Here is a 20024-nt window from a genome sequence, read left to right on the forward strand (position 1 = left end):
CTGATAACCGTGCAAATTTATATACAGATTGTTACGACCCCTCGGTCGGCGCATCTCACAGCGACAACTTAATGCTAACAATAACAGCAGTAGCGGATGCAGTTGGTGACAGCTTATGACTGATAAAAGTTTTGATCAGAGTCGACGTCGTGATTGATAGAAAAATTGTTCTTTTTACTTAAATAATATTATATTAAAATATCTGCGATTAATTCATAAATATATATATCGGTTACAACGGTGAGTTAGGCAATAGAGATACATCAAATGTACTGAGTTTAATGTACATATAAATAATCATTTCTGCAGTTACACTCCAAAGTAACCTCAAACTAGGTTAACCGATCTGATCAATAGCATACGTGAATTAGTGCCAGCGTACACCCGAGACACGTGTACCACGGTTACCTGGAAAAATACCGTAAGCGATAAAATAAAACAGGTTGAAAAGTATTAATATAAAGTATTAAATACAGGTGAATTATTGAAGAAAAGATAGAGCAAATTCAAGACAAAATAGGGTTAACTGCGAAATTCGGAAGTAAGGTTAACCGGATCATATAAAAATCTAAGGAACGAGGAGATAAATTAAACGTAAGTAAAGAAAGGGGTGAATGGAAAAAAGGATAGGTTTAGTCATTTATTTGTTTGCAGGAATATTTTAACAAAGTCATAATAAATTGTTAAAACTTCGGAAGTGGTTCTTCTCATTCGTTGACTACAGCGTCAACATATTAAAATATTCAAAAAAAAAAAAAAAAAAAAAAAAAAAAGATGCAGACTTATCTACAGTAATGCGACTAAAGCTCGATGAATATTTGAAAAAAGGGAACATCCGCAAACTTTCGGACATTGAGATGGAAAAACCACCAAAACGAATCTGGTATCTCCCTATATTTCCCGTGTTTAACCCAAATAAACCGTCGAAAGTATGGATCGTGTGGGACGCAGCTGCAAAAACTAAGGGGATATCATTAAACTCACTACTCTTGAAAGGGCCAGATCAGTTGACTTCCCTCATTTCGGTACTTCTGCGGTTTCGCGAGAATAAGGTGGCCATTTGCGGCGACATTAAGGAAATGTTCCACCAAGTGCTTATGTCAAAGGATGATCAGGATTGCCAAAGATTTTTATGGAAAGAAAATTCATCAGACGAGAAACCCAGCACATACGTCATGCGGGTTATGACGTTCGGAGCCAGCTGCTCACCTAGTTGTGCCCAGTACGTAAAAAACTTAAACGCAGAAAACCATAGAGGGCAGTACCCAGCAGCAGTCAATGCGATCATCAAAAACCATTATGTCGATGACATGCTGGTAAGTACTGAAACAGAAGAAGAAGCTATTCTCCTCGCCCGACAAGTTCGGCACGTCCACGCCCAAGCTGGGTTTGAGATGAGGAACTGGATTTCAAACTCCGCAGCGGTTCTTTCAGCACTTCAGAACGAGGGAGCATGCGAAAAAAACTTAAATCTAGGATCAGAACTAGCAACCGAAAAGGTTTTAGGGATGTGGTGGTGTACTGCTACGGACACTCTCACATATAAGCTATCGCCAAAACACGACACAGAACTTCTATCCGGAAAGCGACGTCCACCCAAAAGGGAAGTTCTTAGTACATTAATGGCAATATTCGACCCACTCGGACTAGTTTCAAATCTGCTGATATATTTGAGAGTCCTACTGCAAGAGATCTGGCGTGCTGGGATCGAGTGGGACGATGAAATTCCGGGTCATTTGTTCGAAAAATGGGAGCATTGGTTAGAAGTACTTCCAACAGTACACAAGGTCCGTATACCAAGATGTTACCGCTCCGCTATAACGATCATGCCAGGTACCGTCACTCAACTACACACGTTTGTCGACGCGAGCGAGGTCGGTTATGCTGCTGTGGTTTATTTAAAGTTCCAGCAAGAAAACAACATAGAGTGTGCAATAGTAGCTGCAAAGTCGAAAGTGGCTCCGCTGAAGTTCGTCTCCATTCCAAGACTTGAACTCGAGGCGGCAGTTATTGGAACAAGATTGGCGAATACAATTACAAACAGCTTATCGTTCGAAGTGGATGAGCGATATTTCTGGACTGATTCACGCAATGTGTTATGCTGGATTCGATCAGATCATCGTCGGTATTCTCAACATGTCGCCTTTCGTGTCAGCGAGATTCTCGAGACAAGTAACATAGCTGATTGGAAGTACGTCAGCACGAAAGAAAACGTAGCTGATGAGGCGACAAAGTGGTCACGCCGGCCAGAACTAGGAAGCAACAGTCGGTGGGTAAGAGGACCTTCGTGGTTAAGGCAATCTAAAAAAAATTGGCCTGAAGAGCCGTTCACTTCAGGCCATACTCAAGAAGAGCTGCGTTCAACCATATACTACCATCATTTTGTTCCTATACCGTCGGTGAACGTTACAAAATTTTCTAAATGGAGGCAATTAGTTCGTGTGGTTGCTACGGTACTTAGGTCCGTTGCGAACTTTCGATGCGCCAAGAGCAGGATGAAACACAAGCACGGCCCCCTTACCAGTCAAGAGCTAAACGAAGCTTCGAATCTTCTTATTAGGTTTGCTCAAAGCGAATCATTTTCAGAGGAATTCGCCAGTTTATCTACCGTACCTCCTACTCTTTCGAAATCAAGCGCACTGTATAAGCTAAATCCGTTTCTCGATGATCACAATATGATAAGAATGCAAGGCAGGATTGGTGCATGTGAATACGCAACTATGGATGCACGAAATCCAGTCATACTCCCGAAAAATAACTATATCAGTAACCTTATTGTGAAAGACTACCACGAGCGTTATCATCATTGTAATCACGAGACAGTGGTCAATGAACTGCGGCAAACTTTCTGGATCCCTAAGTTACGTGTGCTATTTAGGAAGGTGAGATCAGACTGTCAGACCTGTAAAAATTTAAGAGCAACACCTAATCCTCCTTTAATGGGCGAGCTGCCAAAGGATAGACTCGCGGCGTTCACGAGACCCTTTTCCTTTACCGGCGTGGATTATTTCGGACCATTGACGGTAACGGTAGGTCGTCGAACGGAGAAACGATGGGGAGTGCTATTGACGTGCTTAACTACTCGGGCAATTCACCTAGAGGTAGCCCACACGTTAAACGCCAGCTCGTGTGTGATGGCCGTCAGGAATTTCATGGCGAGGAGAGGCGTGCCATTGAAAATCATTAGCGACCGTGGCACTAACTTTACCGCAACCAACAAGGAGCTCAAAGCGGCATTAGACGCCATGGATCAAGACAAGCTGATCCAAGAAATAGTCAGTCCCAAAACAGAATGGCAGTTCTTGCCCCCATTATCCCCCCACATGGGAGGCTCCTGGGAGCGGTTAGTTCAAACAGTTAAGGCAAACTTGCTTAAAATCAAACCGCAACGTACCCTCACCGACGAAATTCTTCAGAACCTTCTAACAGAAATAGAAAATCTCATCAACTCGCGTCCCCTAACGCACGTACCAGCAGATGACCCCGACGCACCCGTTCTAACGCCGAACCATTTTCTGCTGGGATCGTCAAGCGGGCTCAAACCAGCTTCCAACATTGATGATAGCGGCATCCTGCTGCGGCGCTCCTGGCGTACCTCTCAAGTTGAAGCAAACATATTTTGGCGTCGATGGATGCGCGATTACTTACCGGACCTGGTTAAACGTACGAAATGGCATGCCGCAGTTGAACCAATAAAAGAAGATGACATCGTTGTTGTGGTTGATCCGAAGCTTCCACGCAATTGTTGGCCTAAGGGTCGAGTTATTGGAGTCAGGAAAGGAAAGGATGGTCAGGTAAGAGCAGCTACTGTTCAAACACAATATGGGCATTACGAGCGCCCGGCTACTAAGCTAGCAGTCCTGGATGTTCGACGCGATACGTTGGTAAGCCAAGAAACTGGCGTACCGGGGGGGACTGTTACGACCCCTCGGTCGGCGCATCTCACAGCGACGACTTAATGCTAACAATAACAGCAGTAGCGGATGCAGTTGGTGACAGCTTATGACTGATAAAAGTTTTGATCAGAGTCGACGTCGTGATTGATAGAAAAATTGTTCTTTTTACTTAAATAATATTATATTAAAATATCTGCGATTAATTCATAAATATATATATCGGTTACAACGGTGAGTTAGGCAATAGAGATACATCAAATGTACTGAGTTTAATGTACATATAAATAATCATTTCTGCAGTTACACTCCAAAGTAACCTCAAACTAGGTTAACCGATCTGATCAATAGCATACGTGAATTAGTGCCAGCGTACACCCGAGACACGTGTACCACGGTTACCTGGAAAAATACTGTAAGCGATAAAATAAAACAGGTTGAAAAGTATTTATATAAAGTATTAAATACAGGTGAATTATTGAAGAAAAGATAGAGCAAATTCAAGACAAAATAGGGTTAACTGCGAAATTCGGAAGTAAGGTTAACCGGATCATATAAAAATCTAAGGAACGAGGAGATAAATTAAACGTAAGTAAAGAAAGGGGTGAATGGAAAAAAGGATAGGTTTAGTCATTTATTTGTTTGCAGGAATATTTTAACAAAGTCATAATAAATTGTTAAAACTTCGGAAGTGGTTCTTCTCATTCGTTGACTACAGCGTCAACATAGATGTTTTTGAATCTAAGATGTATTTTTGCCACGTTACGACGACCTTTCTGTATCTCAGAGGCGTTGTAAGGATGAGGGGAGGAGGTTAACAATGTCAATCTTTGATGATTTTAAAACTGCTGGACCGATCTCTATTAAATTCGGTATGTAGAATCTATAGTAGCTGATGTATTACAATGACTTTTACCTATTCCATAAACGTGGCAAGGGGGCTCACCGTGCCAATTTCGATCGGTGGGTGTGTTTCTATAATATAGACTTTTCTCTATCCCAGTGGCGTAGTAAGGGGGGGATGTACAAATTTTATTGTTTGTAAATTATTAAAATGCACATCGTGAAAATTTATATACGCGTGATTTCGAATATGAGGTTTTCATCTGAGACTTTACTACATCTCAATGGCCCAGTTAAGAAAAAAAGGGGGGGGGGGATGAATGTTGTCTATAGTTCAAAGGTTAATAAAGGTTATTAACTTTTAAGCCGCTTATCCGGTTATTATTTAATTCGGTAAATAAAGGTCTACAGAAGCGTATATGTTTCTATCACTTTAAATTATGTCTATCTTATACAGGAAGGGAAAAAGCGGAGACGAGAGTAACTACAAATTTGTTCATTGTAAACTCCTAAATGCCAAACAATAACACTTCTAAACACCAAACAAGATCACTGTGTTATTCTGTACACGTGAGATCTCAAATACGAGCTATATTCCCGTGATATTGAATTTTATGTATCTCAGTGGCGTAGTTAAAAGGAGGGGAAATTACAACAACCGCATGAAGAGGAGAGAAAGAGAACTTTTATACACATATTCTCACTTCGCTTTGAGCGTGTAGCGTTAGCGTGAGATTAATTCGAAATCGTTTTCTTCTTTGGCCTTTGTCGGTATTCAGAAACATTTTTCACCATTCCAAGCTCAGTTTGGGATCATTTTTTTTCTTTTTGTGCCCTTTGAAAGAGATTTTTACAATTTGTTTTCAAGTTAAAATCATTCGTAAATCATTGTTTTTTCTGGCTTTTCATCCGTTAATTTTCTAATCCGAGCTTAATTCTGATTTTTTTTTGTCATTTTTAGACCTCCAGAAGCGTTTATTCATTATTCTTAGCCCAACTTGAGATCATCGTCTGGTCTGGCATTTCCCTGTCTTGAAAAAAGTAAACTTTACTATTTTGAGTTAAATCTGGAATCATACCCTGGCTTTCAGAAACATTTCTATCAAATTCTTAACCTAATTTTGAAATGATCTTGTTTTTCCCATTCCACTTTCACTTTAAATTTCCTTTATTAACCTTCATCCTTCCCTTGTGTGGAAAACCACACAAATGAATTTTATTTTGTTTTTTTTTCGAAAACTTCTCGATCGATTTTGATGAAATTTCTTGACAATTCCTGAACCATCAAATTAACACAAAATACATTTTTTTCTAAGGCAAAATATGTTTGCTTAATGAGATATTTAAAAACTTACGTTGTCTACCCTGGTGTGTGGTTTTCCACACATACAAAATATCAATTAATTTTAGACAAGAGACAACTGATTTTGCCTGGAAAATATTTTTGAAGTAGAATACTTCTCTCAAGAAGTTTGGCTACATAGAAATAAAAATCTAAAACCGAAAAAAGTGAAAATATGTTCAATTTCAAATGCTAATAAATCGGTTAGTTTTCGATGGATTTCCTTCGTTTTTGTGGCAATAAATTGGAAAATCTTCTGAGATTCTTCCCAAATGCAGATAATTGTAGTTTTTTTATTATTCAAACAATTGTACTATTGAAAATAGTCAAGCCTTGTCAAAACGAAAAATTCGGCCTCTGATTGGTCGTTATATGATTGCTTCCCAAGCACGGTCGACAGAATCATAGACCTTGGCATTTGAAATGTGCATTTTGGCCTATATAAGAGCATGTTTCAGCCGAAGCAGCTCTTTGTAATTCAAGACTGCGACAACAGCAGTCCTCCCTTAGCAGCAGCAGTAGCAGTGCAGTGGATACAGCAGCAGTATCAGCATCGATAGCAGCGGATAGCGGTCACAGCTGTGGTATGGCAACGAATAGCGCAGCGCGTCTCAGCACCGATAGCAGGGCAGCGGATACCAATGGCAATGGGTTTTTTTTCCTTGTTGGGTATTTTCGTCACTGCGACCAATTTTTTGATATTTTGTGACATATGTGTGGCAACGGATATCACCATCGATAGCAGAGGGCCAGCTGATGCACACTAGTAAATACATCCAATGAAAAGAACGTTCGGAAAACCTGGCGAAATTTGGAGCAGAACGTTCTGGATACCTGGCGAAATTTGGAGCAGATATATATTTGGCTTCATCTCCGTGTCTCAGAACGTATTGAATTATCTTTTCCTTCGGTCATGAGCACAACATCCGGAATGCTTTCATTATCAGCATAAAAATTAATTTTTCTCATGATCAAAATTCAAGAATTGTCAAGTCCAAATCATGACAAGCAACTTACTTAATAATGAAAATGGTCAATGCTTTTTGAAGCGCAAAATTTGATTGATCTGATTGGTTGTTAATATGATTGCTTCCCAAGCACAGTCGACAGAAACATAGACCTTGGAATTTGAATGTGCTGTTTGTCTGTATAAGAGTAAGGATGGGAAATATCGACTGAAATGGCTATCGATAGCTATCTATGATTTCCCACCACTATCGATAACTATCGATAGGTTTTTCATCCCTATATAAGAGCCTGTTTCAGTCGAAGCCGCTCATAATAGTTCTAGACAGCAACAACAGTAGTCCTTCCTTAGCAAGGCGGACAGCGGCCACAGCTGTGGCATAGCAATGGATAGCGCACTAGTAGCAGCGAATCTCAACCTCGATAGCAGCTGAGCCAGCTGATGCAGGCACAGCGGAAACCAATAGCAGCGTTTAGCGGCCAAAGCATTGGCATGGCTACGGATGCTAGCAGTTGCAGCGGTTATAAGCATCAATAGCAGCTCATTTTGACAACACATGAGCCGTTTAGTTTTGAGTGTTAAATCAGCTTTTCACTGTTTGTTTTATCACAAGGAATACTTTATTCGCACGGTCAGTGATAAGGCCAAAATGTGATCGGTATCTTTTTCGATATTGAACAACAAATGAAAAAATAACTGACACGCAAGCAGCCGGGTTATCTTTCTTGTAAAAGTATTCTACTTCATCCTTGCGGTCGTGGCTTTGCACACAATCCTCCTGTTATTTTTTTTTCATTGAGTGCTTACATACCTGAAGCTATAGGTACGAAATAATCATATTTCGAACATCGGATAAGGCATATATGTGTGCGGAGGTAAGTGTATGTGTGTATATTTTGTTCTTACGACAAATTAAATTGTTTCTTGTCCAAAATAAATTGAAATGTTCTATGTTTGGAAAACCACACACCAGGGTACATAAGTTTTTTAAGGGTGGGATGAAGGTTGAATTTTGGCTCATGTTTTGTACTGGTCTTTAGAAATACTTTTGTGCTATTTTGAACTCGATTTGAAATAGCTTACAAATTTTTAGGCTATGAAAAACAGTTTTTAAGCAGCTTTGAACTCAAAAACGATATTGTTTTTGTTTTCTATAGACGATTTCAAACAATTCTGAGCAGGATTTAACATAGTTTTTTTAGGACCTTTTCCTGTCTGTAGAGGAGTTACTTGGTCATTTTGAGTTTATGGTAGGATCATTCCAACTGCTTATTTTGGTTTTTTTTTCATAGCATTTTTCGATATTTTGAGCTCGATATGAGATCTTTTTTTGCTCTCATGACCTTTGGAAGTACAGTAAAGTTCTTTTTCACACGATTTTACGTACCATGCAAAAAAATCGTGTAAAAAACCGCGTTTTTTGGAAAAACGTCGTAAAAAACCGCGTTGTTTGGAAAAACGTCGTGAAAAAAAAAAACCGTGTAAAATAAAACCGTGTAAAAATGAAACTGTACAAAAAACAGCCTCTTATAGTCTGTTACCGTTACTGTTACTTAACCGTGTAAAATAAAACCGCGTTATTTGAGAAAACGACGCAAAAAAGAGTCGCGTTCTTTGGAAAATCGTCGTAAAAAAGAACAGTGTAAAATAAAACCGTGTAAAAAAGACTTTACTTAACGTTTTTCTCATGAAAATATTTTTCTGAAATTCCAAGCTCAATTTGGGATCATTTTTTTATGTAACCCTAGGCTAGCTTCAGATGTGTTTTTCATTATTTTCAACTCAATCTAAGAGAATTTTATTTCTTGATTTCTTCTAGTATTTTGAAACGTTTCGCTAGTTCTGAGTATGAGTTGAGTATATTTTGGCGTTTTATACCTATTTTAAACTCATTTTTGAGTTATTTTCAATTTTGGCTCTATTGCTCTGGAGTTTGCTGGATTTTGCAAATGTTTTTTTTTCGCCATTCTGAACATAATTCGAAATTTTTTTTCGTATCGTTCCTGGTCTATAGATGTTGACTTATGTTCAATTTAGGATTATTTCCGATTTATGCTTCTACTGTTTTTAGAAAAAAATTGCCATTTGACTTTATTTTGATTTTGTTTTGTCATTTCGAGGTAAAGTGGCTATTCTTATCTTCAATTTTTCATCAATTCTGAACTTTAATTGTGGCCATTTCTTATTCTGGAGTTTTACTCTTTATTAACCGTTACGTATCGGCAATTTCAACACACGCAACTACTCGGCAGAGTACTTCTTACTTCTTCAATTCTTGACCGATTTTCGATCTTGACCCGTGAAAAAATTGGAAAATTTGTATACGTGACTTAAAAAGTCATTCATTTTATCCCAAACTATAAGTACAAGGAGCCAATCGAAACACGAATAAACTTAGCGGAGATCGGGTAAGCAGCTTTCAATGGAAACTTTGGTCGTTAGCTGACTCGTGAGGAAGGGGTCGTACGCGTCTGTATCCCCATATCAAGGGCGGCATACAGCAGCGTCTGACCTGGAAAGGGGGCCTGAATTATGAAACGTGGTGCTATATGTTGAGTGCGTGTAAAGGTTACAGGAGTTGCAGTACCCGAGATCGGGAAAACTAAGATTCCGGGAAGGAGCTCCAAAAGCAGACGTAAAAAAGGAGAGTCGGTTTCGTGCGAATTGGAAAACAGATGAAGCATGTCGTTAGTTGGAAGCCGATCAATAACCTTATAAGTAGAGATGCACCGAATATTCGGTCGCCGAATATTCGGGCCCAATATCAGCAAAAATTGGATTTTGACGAATATTCGGCTCGCCGAATAGTAAGTTTATTATTCGGCCGAATATGCCGAATGAGCCGAATATTGGCCAATGATTATCAGAAAATAATATAAAAGTATAGTGCAAAGTTTTATGAACGGGGGTAGACGAAAACTAAAGATGTAACTTGGGCTTAGAAAGAAATATATCTCATTAAAACGGAACACGAACCGCAATCTCCTTACAATATTTAATGTCTTGTCTGGATTAGGTATATTTTTTCGGAGCCAAAGTCACATCCTCAGTTCTCGTTCATTTCTCGCATTTTTTTTATATTTTTTTTTCAAAAACACTCAAAATGTAATTGTAACACAAACTTTTAAATTGTGTTAACCATAATCCTCAAAAACATTATTTGTAAACGACAACTCAAATAAGAACTAAAGTAGGTGCGCTACGGATTAGCGTGCCTTATTCCAAAGGCGCGAAATTTATTATTTCTTGTGGAATAGTTCGGACACTTTTCAATCGTTTTCGTACATGAACAATTGGAAAGCGAAAAAAAAAAAACAATTTAAACTTCAAACAATGACCATTTTGTTATTTTGTTATCATGCGATCAACGTTGTGTTCAGCCGAATATACGGCAAATTGTACGCACAAACCAATCAAAAATCCAATGACGAAAAGGAGGAGTTCCATGTGCCTTAGACAGGACATTAAGTCGTTATCAGAGATGAAAATGCGCAGGTCAGACAGGAAGACTACTTCCGACCCGTAACCCGTAACCCGTAACCCGCAGAGAAAGTCTCCCCGTCTACTATGAACGACAGTTGCCTGAGCTGCCGTGAGATGACAAAGTGACGTAAAGGCCATTTTTTCGAATATGGGTTTTTCATGCCAATTTGTTCATTATTTAAAGACCTATCTTTTGGTTTTTTTTTCGTTGTTACTTATTCGTACGTTGTATAAAATCACAAAAAAAAAAAACAAAACGACGTAGGCACCCATTTCAATACAAAAGTGGCGAGAGATTCATTCGTTTTTTGGCCGTACTGCAAAACTGATCACTGGGATCTACGTCACAATGTCATATCACGGCAGTGAGGCTTACTAATTTCACTGCAGCCAAAAGCATGGGTATCTGAAGCACTTATTTTGCATATTTTGCATAATTCTATGCTCTCAGAGCGGCAATGTTTTGATCGGGGATCCACCATCCTTAGTCGAGGTTAAGAAAGCAGTAAAAGAGCTGTAAGTCAGCTAGGAAGAACAGTGTTCCCACCAAACTCTTCAAGGTTAGGAACGAACAGCTGTATCGTGCCATCCATCGGAACGTACTGAGAGTGTGGTCTGATGAAGAATAACTTTCACACTGTATGAAAAACCATCGTATTGGCTGTAGCCATTGCACAACGGTCCATAAACCAAATTTAGGGGGAAATTTGGGCCTAGAGCTCTATAGCAACATTTTAGAAAAAAACTTTCCTCTACAAAATTGTTACATATGATAAAGCACTCATTGAAAAATTATCAAAAATTAGGGTGACCAACATTTTCGATGCAATCAAGTATCTAACTTTTTTATCTTTGTAGATAGAAGAAAAAATTGTTCTACAATGTTATAGCTCCATTAATTTTAAGTAACTTTGTAAACAAAAGTTTTTCTCTATTGTGTGCATTTACATTCACAAAATTATTAAATCTAGGAAACCACATTACTTATTTACCAAACTCCAGTTTACGAGTAATACTAGAACATTGAATTTGGTGGTGCCGATACATTCATCCGCCTACTATGGACAATCAATGTTTGTGAGAGGCATTGTTTACTGGAATAGTTTATCTACACCTTTAAAATCAACTGAAAATGTCGTTAGCTTCCGAAAGGGTTTACTTGGGGAACTTGATCGCATGCAATGAAATAATAAAATAAATTGTAAAATGTAACGTAAAATCGATTCAGAAACTTGTAGTTACATACAGATATAAAATTAAACTTCCTCCATTGTGTAACAATTAAAAAAAGGAAGATTCCTTAAGTTACATGGATTATAAATAAATAAATAAATAAATAAATATCTTTAAAAACAACCGATTTATATTGAAAAAACACATTTCACGCTCTAACTTTTTTATTTCAAGTTTCATCTCAAAACTGTCTTTGAACGACTTTGAGAGCTTTTTAAGAAAAACATTTTGCAATGCTGACATCGTAAATATCTCAATGTTACTCAAAGTTATTAATATTTTTCATCAAAAAACAAGCGTTTTTCTTTTGTATGTCATTCTTTTTGGGGCAAACATAAAAAATATCTCTTGGTCGCATTTTAAAGGGCATACTTGACTCTATAAATGGAGGAACTTTTAGAAATAAGTTATTTTTTAAATTTGAGTAAATTCAATTTAAAAACAAGACAAAAATTTCAATAATTTTATACATTATACATATAAAACACCCAGATATATTTTTTGGTATTTTTTCTCATAACTAGGAATGATTACCTTTAATTTGATCAAAAAGATTGAAAATCGATCAACTGGTTCTAAAGTTATGAATTTTTTGAAATAAAATACATCGAATATAGCCGTTTTATATGGTCACCCTTTTTCAGAGTCTAGTCCCCTTAACAACCCAACGAAACAATATGGGATTGATTATTTTCAACATAGATGCATCCCTGCGATTTTGAGCACAATTGAAGCACTTTGCGTGACCAACTTCGAAATAGGGTGACCATAAAAAACGACTGTGTTCGATGTATTTTATTTTAAAAAAATTCATAACTTTTGAACCAGTTAATCGATTTTCGATCTTTTTGGGTCAAATTAAAGGTAATTACGTCTAGTTATAAGAAAAAATACCAAAAAATGAATCTGGTTGCTTTTATATGCATAATGTATAAAATTATTGAAATATTCGTCTTGTTTTTAAATTGATTTTACTCAAGTTTAAAACATAACATATTTCTAAAAGCTCCTCCATTTATAGAGTCAAGTATGCCCTTCAAAATGAGACCAGGAGATATTTTTTATGTTTGCCACAAAAAGAATGACATACAAAAGAAAAACGCTTGTATTTTGATGAAAAATATTAATAACTTTGAGTAAAATTGAGATATTTACGATGTCAGCATTGCAAAATGTTTCTCTTAAAAAGCTCTCAAAGTCGTTCAAAGACAGTTCTGAGATGAAACTTGAAATAAAAAAGTTAGAGCGTGAAATGTGTTTTTTCAATATAAATCGGTTGTTTTCAAAGATAGAGAAAAACTTTTGTTTACAAAGTTACTTAAAATTAATGAAGCTTTAACATTGTAGAACAATTTTTTTTTTCTATCTACAAAAATGAAAAAGTTAGATACTTGATTGCATCGAAAATAGTGGTCACCCTGATTTTCGATAATTTTTCAATAAGAGTTTTATCATATGTAACAACTTTGTAGAAGAAAGTTTTTCTCTAAAATGTTGCTATAGAGCTCTAGACCCAAATTTCCCCCTAAATTTGGTTTCTGGACCATTGTGCATTGTCAAGAGACATAGCTCTTTTCAATACCGTAGACAAAATTCTTGTTACACATACTGAGGCTGCTCCAGGCTACTTTTGTTGGCGAATACCAATGCGGTTTTTGAGAAGAACGCTCTACTACAAACCAAATGTTCACCTCGCGATAAAATGTTGACAAGTTTCGAAAAGTCATTTCGCAGACTCACCATCTGTTAATAGACTTCAAGGCAGCGTACGTTTCAGTTAAGAGAAATAAATTAGGACGGATTATGCTCGAACAAGGTTTTTCAATCAAATGAGGTAACCGGTGAGAAATCTGACGTTTTCAGGACGTTAGATAATTTAAAGCAGGTGACGGATTGTCAAATTTATAGTTCAACATCACATTGGAAGGCAAGCGTACATAGAAGTGGTACCATAACAACGCAGTCTAACTAGGCTCTACGGTAGATATAGACATCTTTGATATTAACCGTAAAACTGCGTAAGAGAAACAGATAGAAACAAATTTTCTAAAAAAATTGTAATTTGTCAGTCACATAGATGAATACATAAAAAATTATGAACAACAAGCTAGCGTAGAAGCTCTTTCGATTATGAATCCAGTGTTCTTTAATTTTCAACTCCGAAAAAGTTTCCGCGGAACCCATTAATCCATTACAAATTCCCATTATTAATAAATTGATTCGCGAGAAAATGGATTCACTCAATTTCCAATCCACTGCGAATTTCCCGCCATTGCTGCCTCGTTTGCGAATCTACATAGCATTATATTAAAGCAATTTATTTCCGCTTCTGCCGCCGCTTGCATAAATTCAGCCAAGTGCTGAAAAGAAGTTGATTCTCTTTCCGCTCGCATGCTCACGGTGCGGTGTCCGTGAGGTTGCCACCGACCGGAAGATTTCCCTTGAGTGACGTGAGCGATAATGAAATGAGTTACGCGCTTGGAGCGAGGAATTTCAAACGCCAACATCTTGAATACGAATAGCGTGTGCGCCCACCGCACTTGCCTCTTCGTGGATCATAAATGAGGAAAGACAAAATGGCAATTACTATTGCCGGTACTAGGAGTCTACTTCTACTGCTACTACCTCGGGCCACGAGTGCTAACATCACATGGATTATATCCTGCTGTAAATTGGGTTAATTTGTGTAAGGATGTTAGCCCCCATGGGTTCACTTCGATGCCAGACACTAAACAGGCATTATGCAATGAATTTCATTTATTGTATGCATCCACTACCGCTCCGCTGTAGAGCTCGCTCGAAGGTTGAAATAAATTGGGTCCAGCGCGAAGTTTGCCGGAGCAAAAACATATGTGTGAGCAGGTTTTCCCTAGAGATTATTGAAGCTAATATATGTAGCAATCTGCTGTTGTCCCAGATATGGCGCAGGATGGAATCAGCTGTTTTCAATTAGTTGCTTCTGTTGCAACACGAGTGCCATGAACATTTTTTGTCAATTATAAAAATTAGGTTCATAACCTTAATACGTATGACATATAAAAGTTTACTTTTAAAATTGATACTGATTATCGGAATGTATCGCCCTCATACTAAAAGCGTACGCAGAAGTAAGCAATCGTTCGAAGGAAGTCAAAAAAAACGTTTGTCAGCAATTCATGGTGTCTACAAGCGAGTCCTTATGTGTGCTCCGGGGTTTCAATCTGCGAAGGATGAATCATTCATACTATTTCGCCTTACTTCCGAGCTCGGTGAAACCCATATGCGGGTACCCCGTTATCCATCATCGTCATCGCTGTCAGTTCTAAGCGCTCGTTGTGTATTCGAAGAATTAAGCTTCTAGCAAAAGTTGGCAAAATCAACATTGAGGAACAAAGCTTGTCACGCGCTCCTAGTGACCGTACGGTGTCACGTCCTTCGGTACGTGGACATGCGGACAATGCCCGTGTCGTGATGAAAAATCAACCTCCTCCTCCTGCTCCTGAACGGACGTGGTAAACTAAGCGGAACTTTTCTTCCATTCGTCATCACATCAGTCTACTGCTGCTGCACTAGTCATTGATAGACGTGTCAGGATTCAGATTGAGCAGGGGTGGGGAAACGTTCACGGACTGCAAGAAACCACCAAACTGTGAATGATTTATCGCTGATCGATTGGATGAGGTTTTGTGTCATTGCAGTTGGCTGCTCTGCAGATTGTTCATGCTGTGAGCAGTTAATCGATCGTGAAGACATTTTCAAATGCACTCAGTTTAGTTCAGTTCCGCGTGGCATGTTGCAAATCCGCTCGTCAAAAGCCCCCAGCAGGTGTACTCGAAGTGATTAATATTCACAAAGACTTCGTTTTTCGATAACTGCGGAAACCGCAGAAGCCATGTTAGCGCAGACTCGCCTGCAAGCGCAATTAAAATCGCATGTACATCGCCGATCCGGGCTATGGTATACCGGAAGCACTTCCTTGCTGCCGATATTATCTGAATCTTCGATGAAAATTAGAAGCCCCACTATCTAGCAAGCGGCAGAAGCGACGCTTAGTCCGCTTTAATGATTCATGGAAATATTTATGCGCTAATGCTGTGGAGCCCGCAGCTGGAGTTCCCAGGAAGCACGATAATAATGTCGGTTGTTCTGCTAGTGGAAAAGCTGCGGCAGGCGCTAGTGACATTCCGGCGAGAAAATTGGTTCAGTGTTAAGGCGAAAGCATTTCATCCGCTTCCTGTGCGGGCAAGGTCCAGAGCGCAAGGACCTGCCCCATTGTACGGTTCACTGCTGCGTCAAGAGCCCCGCACACACAAACTGAATATGACGAGGACGACTTTGTGGTAGCGATAAGAGACGACAGCTCTGCCAACTTCCATTGTCGTTGGTGATGAAAATAAATTATAACTATATATTAGATTGCATTATACCGGGCAGTGGCGCTCGTGTGGCTTGCGATGATTTTGATTAAAATTGATATTGCGTTTCGCTTTCAGAGCGCATACTGGGGACAAGCCAATGGATTCTCGAATTTGCGTTTGTATGAGCTAACAGCTGTGTGTGTGTACTAAGCAAACAATGTTTGAGATGAATGTTTTGTTTTTTTTTTTTGTTTTACTAGAACGCAGATTGGATGGACGAAAATATTATCCTAGAATTGATTCGATTATAGTGATTTAATGCGGACAGCGATGACCAGCCATGAATGAGGTTATAAATCCTGATGGAAAAATATTGGTCCGTTTGCAATTGCTTGCTTCGCAATCTTTTTTGTTTTATAAGAAGCCTAACTCATGGTGTTTTGAGTTCAAAGCTTTTATTCTTTTAAGCAAAGCTATGTTATCCATTTAAGATTTGAAAAATAAAAACATGATCAAAGAATATATTTACATGCTTGCAACAATGCAATGTGCAATAATTCTTTTGCCTGTTGGCTAATTTTTCGCAACCTTGGAATTAAAATCCGAATGAAAGACGAACTTCGAATTTTTGACAAATGAATCGAAGTTTTGTCAAAAAAGAATTGAATCAATTCGAAATAAAACAATAAAATAAATTGTAAAAAAGACTATTGATAACCCTGGTCAACACAGGTTTTACCCTACAATTAAAAATGAAAAATTGTAACTTTCCAACCATTCTTGTGAATTTTAAGAGTGATTGGTCGCCGGGTTTGTGGCTTCTATGTTTGCTTATGGGAAATCCCCATTTAAGTCTATCTTCATAGACTTCAACCATCTTCCGAGCTTGCCAGGGGCACCAAAGTTCACAGAAATGGTTAAAAAGTTATAATCTTTCAAGTTTCAAGTTCGAGCACAAGAGCCAGTGTTGTATATCTCAAAAGTTAGTTAAAATTCAAATTTATTCAATGTTGAAGCTGCAAACTATCTATTAACTATTATAGCAAACCACCAAGAACGGATTCTGAATGTTTATTTTACGGTTATTTCGGATCCTTTGGAGGGCAGAGGTTATTTTTTGTCTAATTCCTTAACTCAATAAACACTTTCCCGTTTTTGGTTCCCAACACGCGTCGATTCGAAAATCCGCGTGAAGATTTTTGAACTAATGAGGCATCACGTAAAATCAACCGTGTTAGTTCAAAGATACGTGTTAAAAAACGCCGTAGGTTGAAAATCCGCATAAAAAACACGTCAATTCCACTTTAAAAATAACTCCGTAAAATACTACAAAAAATGGGGGAGGGGGAAACTGACTGATCCAAAAGGCACATTTAAAAAATCGAATTGTGCGTAAACCCGAAGCAAAATTTTAATATTTTTAATCTTTCAAAAATAATTCCCGTAAAATAAAATTTGCAAATAAACATGCAAGGAACATCCAATTATTATGTTACGTCAAAAGGAAGGTTGGAAAGTTTTAAAACCCATAAAAAATTTTGTCTACTGTATATATTATTTCGGAAAGACAAAATTAATATCTACAACTTTGCCGAAAACACTCTATCGATCAAAAAAACCGGTCTGGCTTTAAAAATATTTGTAGTCATCAATTACATTAAACATTTTCACTTATTAGTAGTGATTAAAAAATAGTTCAACTCAATTCAGTCTTTTTTTATTTCGCGGTACCATACAAATGTGGAGCGTATCTCCCGATATAGAAAAACCTGACTGTACCAAGTGGACATATTTTTGGTGATTTCAGATCTTCGTGGATACACTTTCATATAAATTATCGAAAAATTATATGGATCGCGAACATTTTTTTACCTCTCCCCTAGGCTTTCATGTAATATATGGACAGCCCCTAATGTGTGAACAATGCCTATTTTATATATTCCTGTAATATGCACGATTCAAATAATTCAATCTTCTAAAATTCTTTCCAAACGCAGAAAATTGTAATTTTATTATTCAAACTATTGTATTATTAAAAGTAGTCAAGCCTTGCCAAAACGAAAAATTCGGCCTCTGATTGGTCGTTATATGATTGCTTCCCAAGCACGGTCGACAGAATCATTGACCAAGTAATTTGAAATATGCTATTTAGCCTATACAAGAACCAGTTTCAGCCGAACCCGCTCATATTAGTTCTAGACTGCGACAACAGCAGTACTTCCTCAGCAGCAGCAGAAGTGCAAGCGGATAGCGGCCACAGCTGTGGCATGGCAACGGATAGCGCAGCAGTTGCAGCGGGTCTCAGCATCGATAATAGCTGGGCCAGCAGATGCAATAGGGTACTTCGTTTAGTGAAATGCTATCTCTCTACGATAGCGAGGACTAGTAAATGCATCCAATGAAAAGTTGCCTCATTTTGACAACACACCAACGTTCTGGAAAGCTGGCGTTCTTAATACTTGAGCCATCTAGTTTTGAGTGTTGATCGGCATCAAGAAATGATCGGCATCTTATCCGATATTGAATTAAACAGAAATTGTCGTTCTCAGGATGAAATGAATACCTGAGTTAATATTTACTCTTAAATTAATTTACATCTTTAAATTTGGAACAGCTGTAAATTTGATTGCATCTGCATGTCTCAGAACGTACTGAATCATCTTTTTCTTCAGTGATACGCACAACACCCGAACAGTTTTTATTACCTGCATGAAAATTATGTTATCGAATAATCAAACCTTAAAAATTGTAAAGCCCAATATGACAAGCAACTATGATATTGAAAATGGTCAACCCCGTTGAAACGCAAATTTCGATTGACCTGATTGGCCATTATATGATTGCTTTTCCAAGCACGGTCGACAGAATTATAGACTTAGTATTTCGGGATGTACTATTTGTCGTATATAAGAGCCTGTTTCAGCCGAAACGGCTCATATAAGTTGTAGACAGCGACTACAACAATCCTTAGTTAACAGCAGCAGCTGTGGTAGCGGATAGCATCACCAGCAGTAGTGGTATCAGCAGCGATATTTAGGCCAACTGGTGCAGCGGCACTTGTAAAAGCTGCCTATATGCGGTAGCGAGCAGCATCAGTAGTAGGTACATTAGCCGGCACTTCCTCTAATGAAAAGTTGCCGTATTTTGACAACACACAAAAGTTTCGGAATGCTGGCTTTCAAAGTATAGGGGTCGTCAAATTTTCAGTGTAAAAACAGCTTTCAACTGTGTAAGAAAAATGCCCTAATCTCCTCTGTTGGAGTAGCACACAGATGCGAACGACTTTGAATCCGATATGAAATTGAACAACAACAGTCGTTATAAGGACAACAAACAAATTATGGAAGATTTAATATTTTCTCGTTTTGCGCTGGAATCAAAGGTTTATATACCTTTTTAGTTTTCAAAATAGCGAAAAAATTTTTAGTGCATTATCTTGAATTACAACATTTTGAGAACATTTTCACAATAAGCACTAGGGAGAAAGTTAGAGCGATTTGCAGCGCGCCTTGCATAAGCTAAACTTAAAACTTTTTACACGATCTCGGAACGGTGTTTCTCAAAAAATGACTTTGCCGTGATCCTGATTGCGGGAAAACTACTGAACGTGCATTTTTTGGGAAAAACGTTCTCGTTTGCACTGAAAATAAAGTACTCATGAAAGCGATCTTTCAAGGACACGGCACACTTCTAAACTAATGAAATAATGAGTTTTTTGATTTCAGTTGACCCGCTGAGTCTCTATCGAGATCACCGCGAGCCTCTGCAAAAAAAGCATTTCGGAGGAACGGCCATTACTCCAGTAATAATTGGTATATCTCAAAATCAAACATATTTTGTTGTTGTTAATAAACTATACTTTCAAAAAAATAACACTTTGATGCAATCAAAATGGCGCTATGCGCTAAAAAATAAATTCAAACTTC

The 20024-nt window shown here is 38.0% G+C and overlaps 2 protein-coding genes across 6 annotated transcripts in view; one reads left to right on the forward strand and one right to left on the reverse strand.

The window, feature by feature from the left end:
• Positions 1–20024, reverse strand: part of LOC129720664 (insulin-like growth factor-binding protein complex acid labile subunit) — a 615650-nt gene that overhangs the window by 268581 nt on the left and 327045 nt on the right. The window lies entirely within an intron of this gene.
• On the forward strand, positions 795–3959 carry LOC129720357 (uncharacterized). Its single transcript, XM_055671819.1, has one exon. It carries the CDS (start codon positions 795–797, stop codon positions 3957–3959), a length of 3165 nt encoding a protein of 1054 aa, XP_055527794.1.

This window comes from Wyeomyia smithii, chromosome 2 (genome assembly GCF_029784165.1).
Source record: "Wyeomyia smithii strain HCP4-BCI-WySm-NY-G18 chromosome 2, ASM2978416v1, whole genome shotgun sequence".
In the NCBI taxonomy this organism is placed as follows: domain Eukaryota; kingdom Metazoa; phylum Arthropoda; class Insecta; order Diptera; family Culicidae; genus Wyeomyia; species Wyeomyia smithii.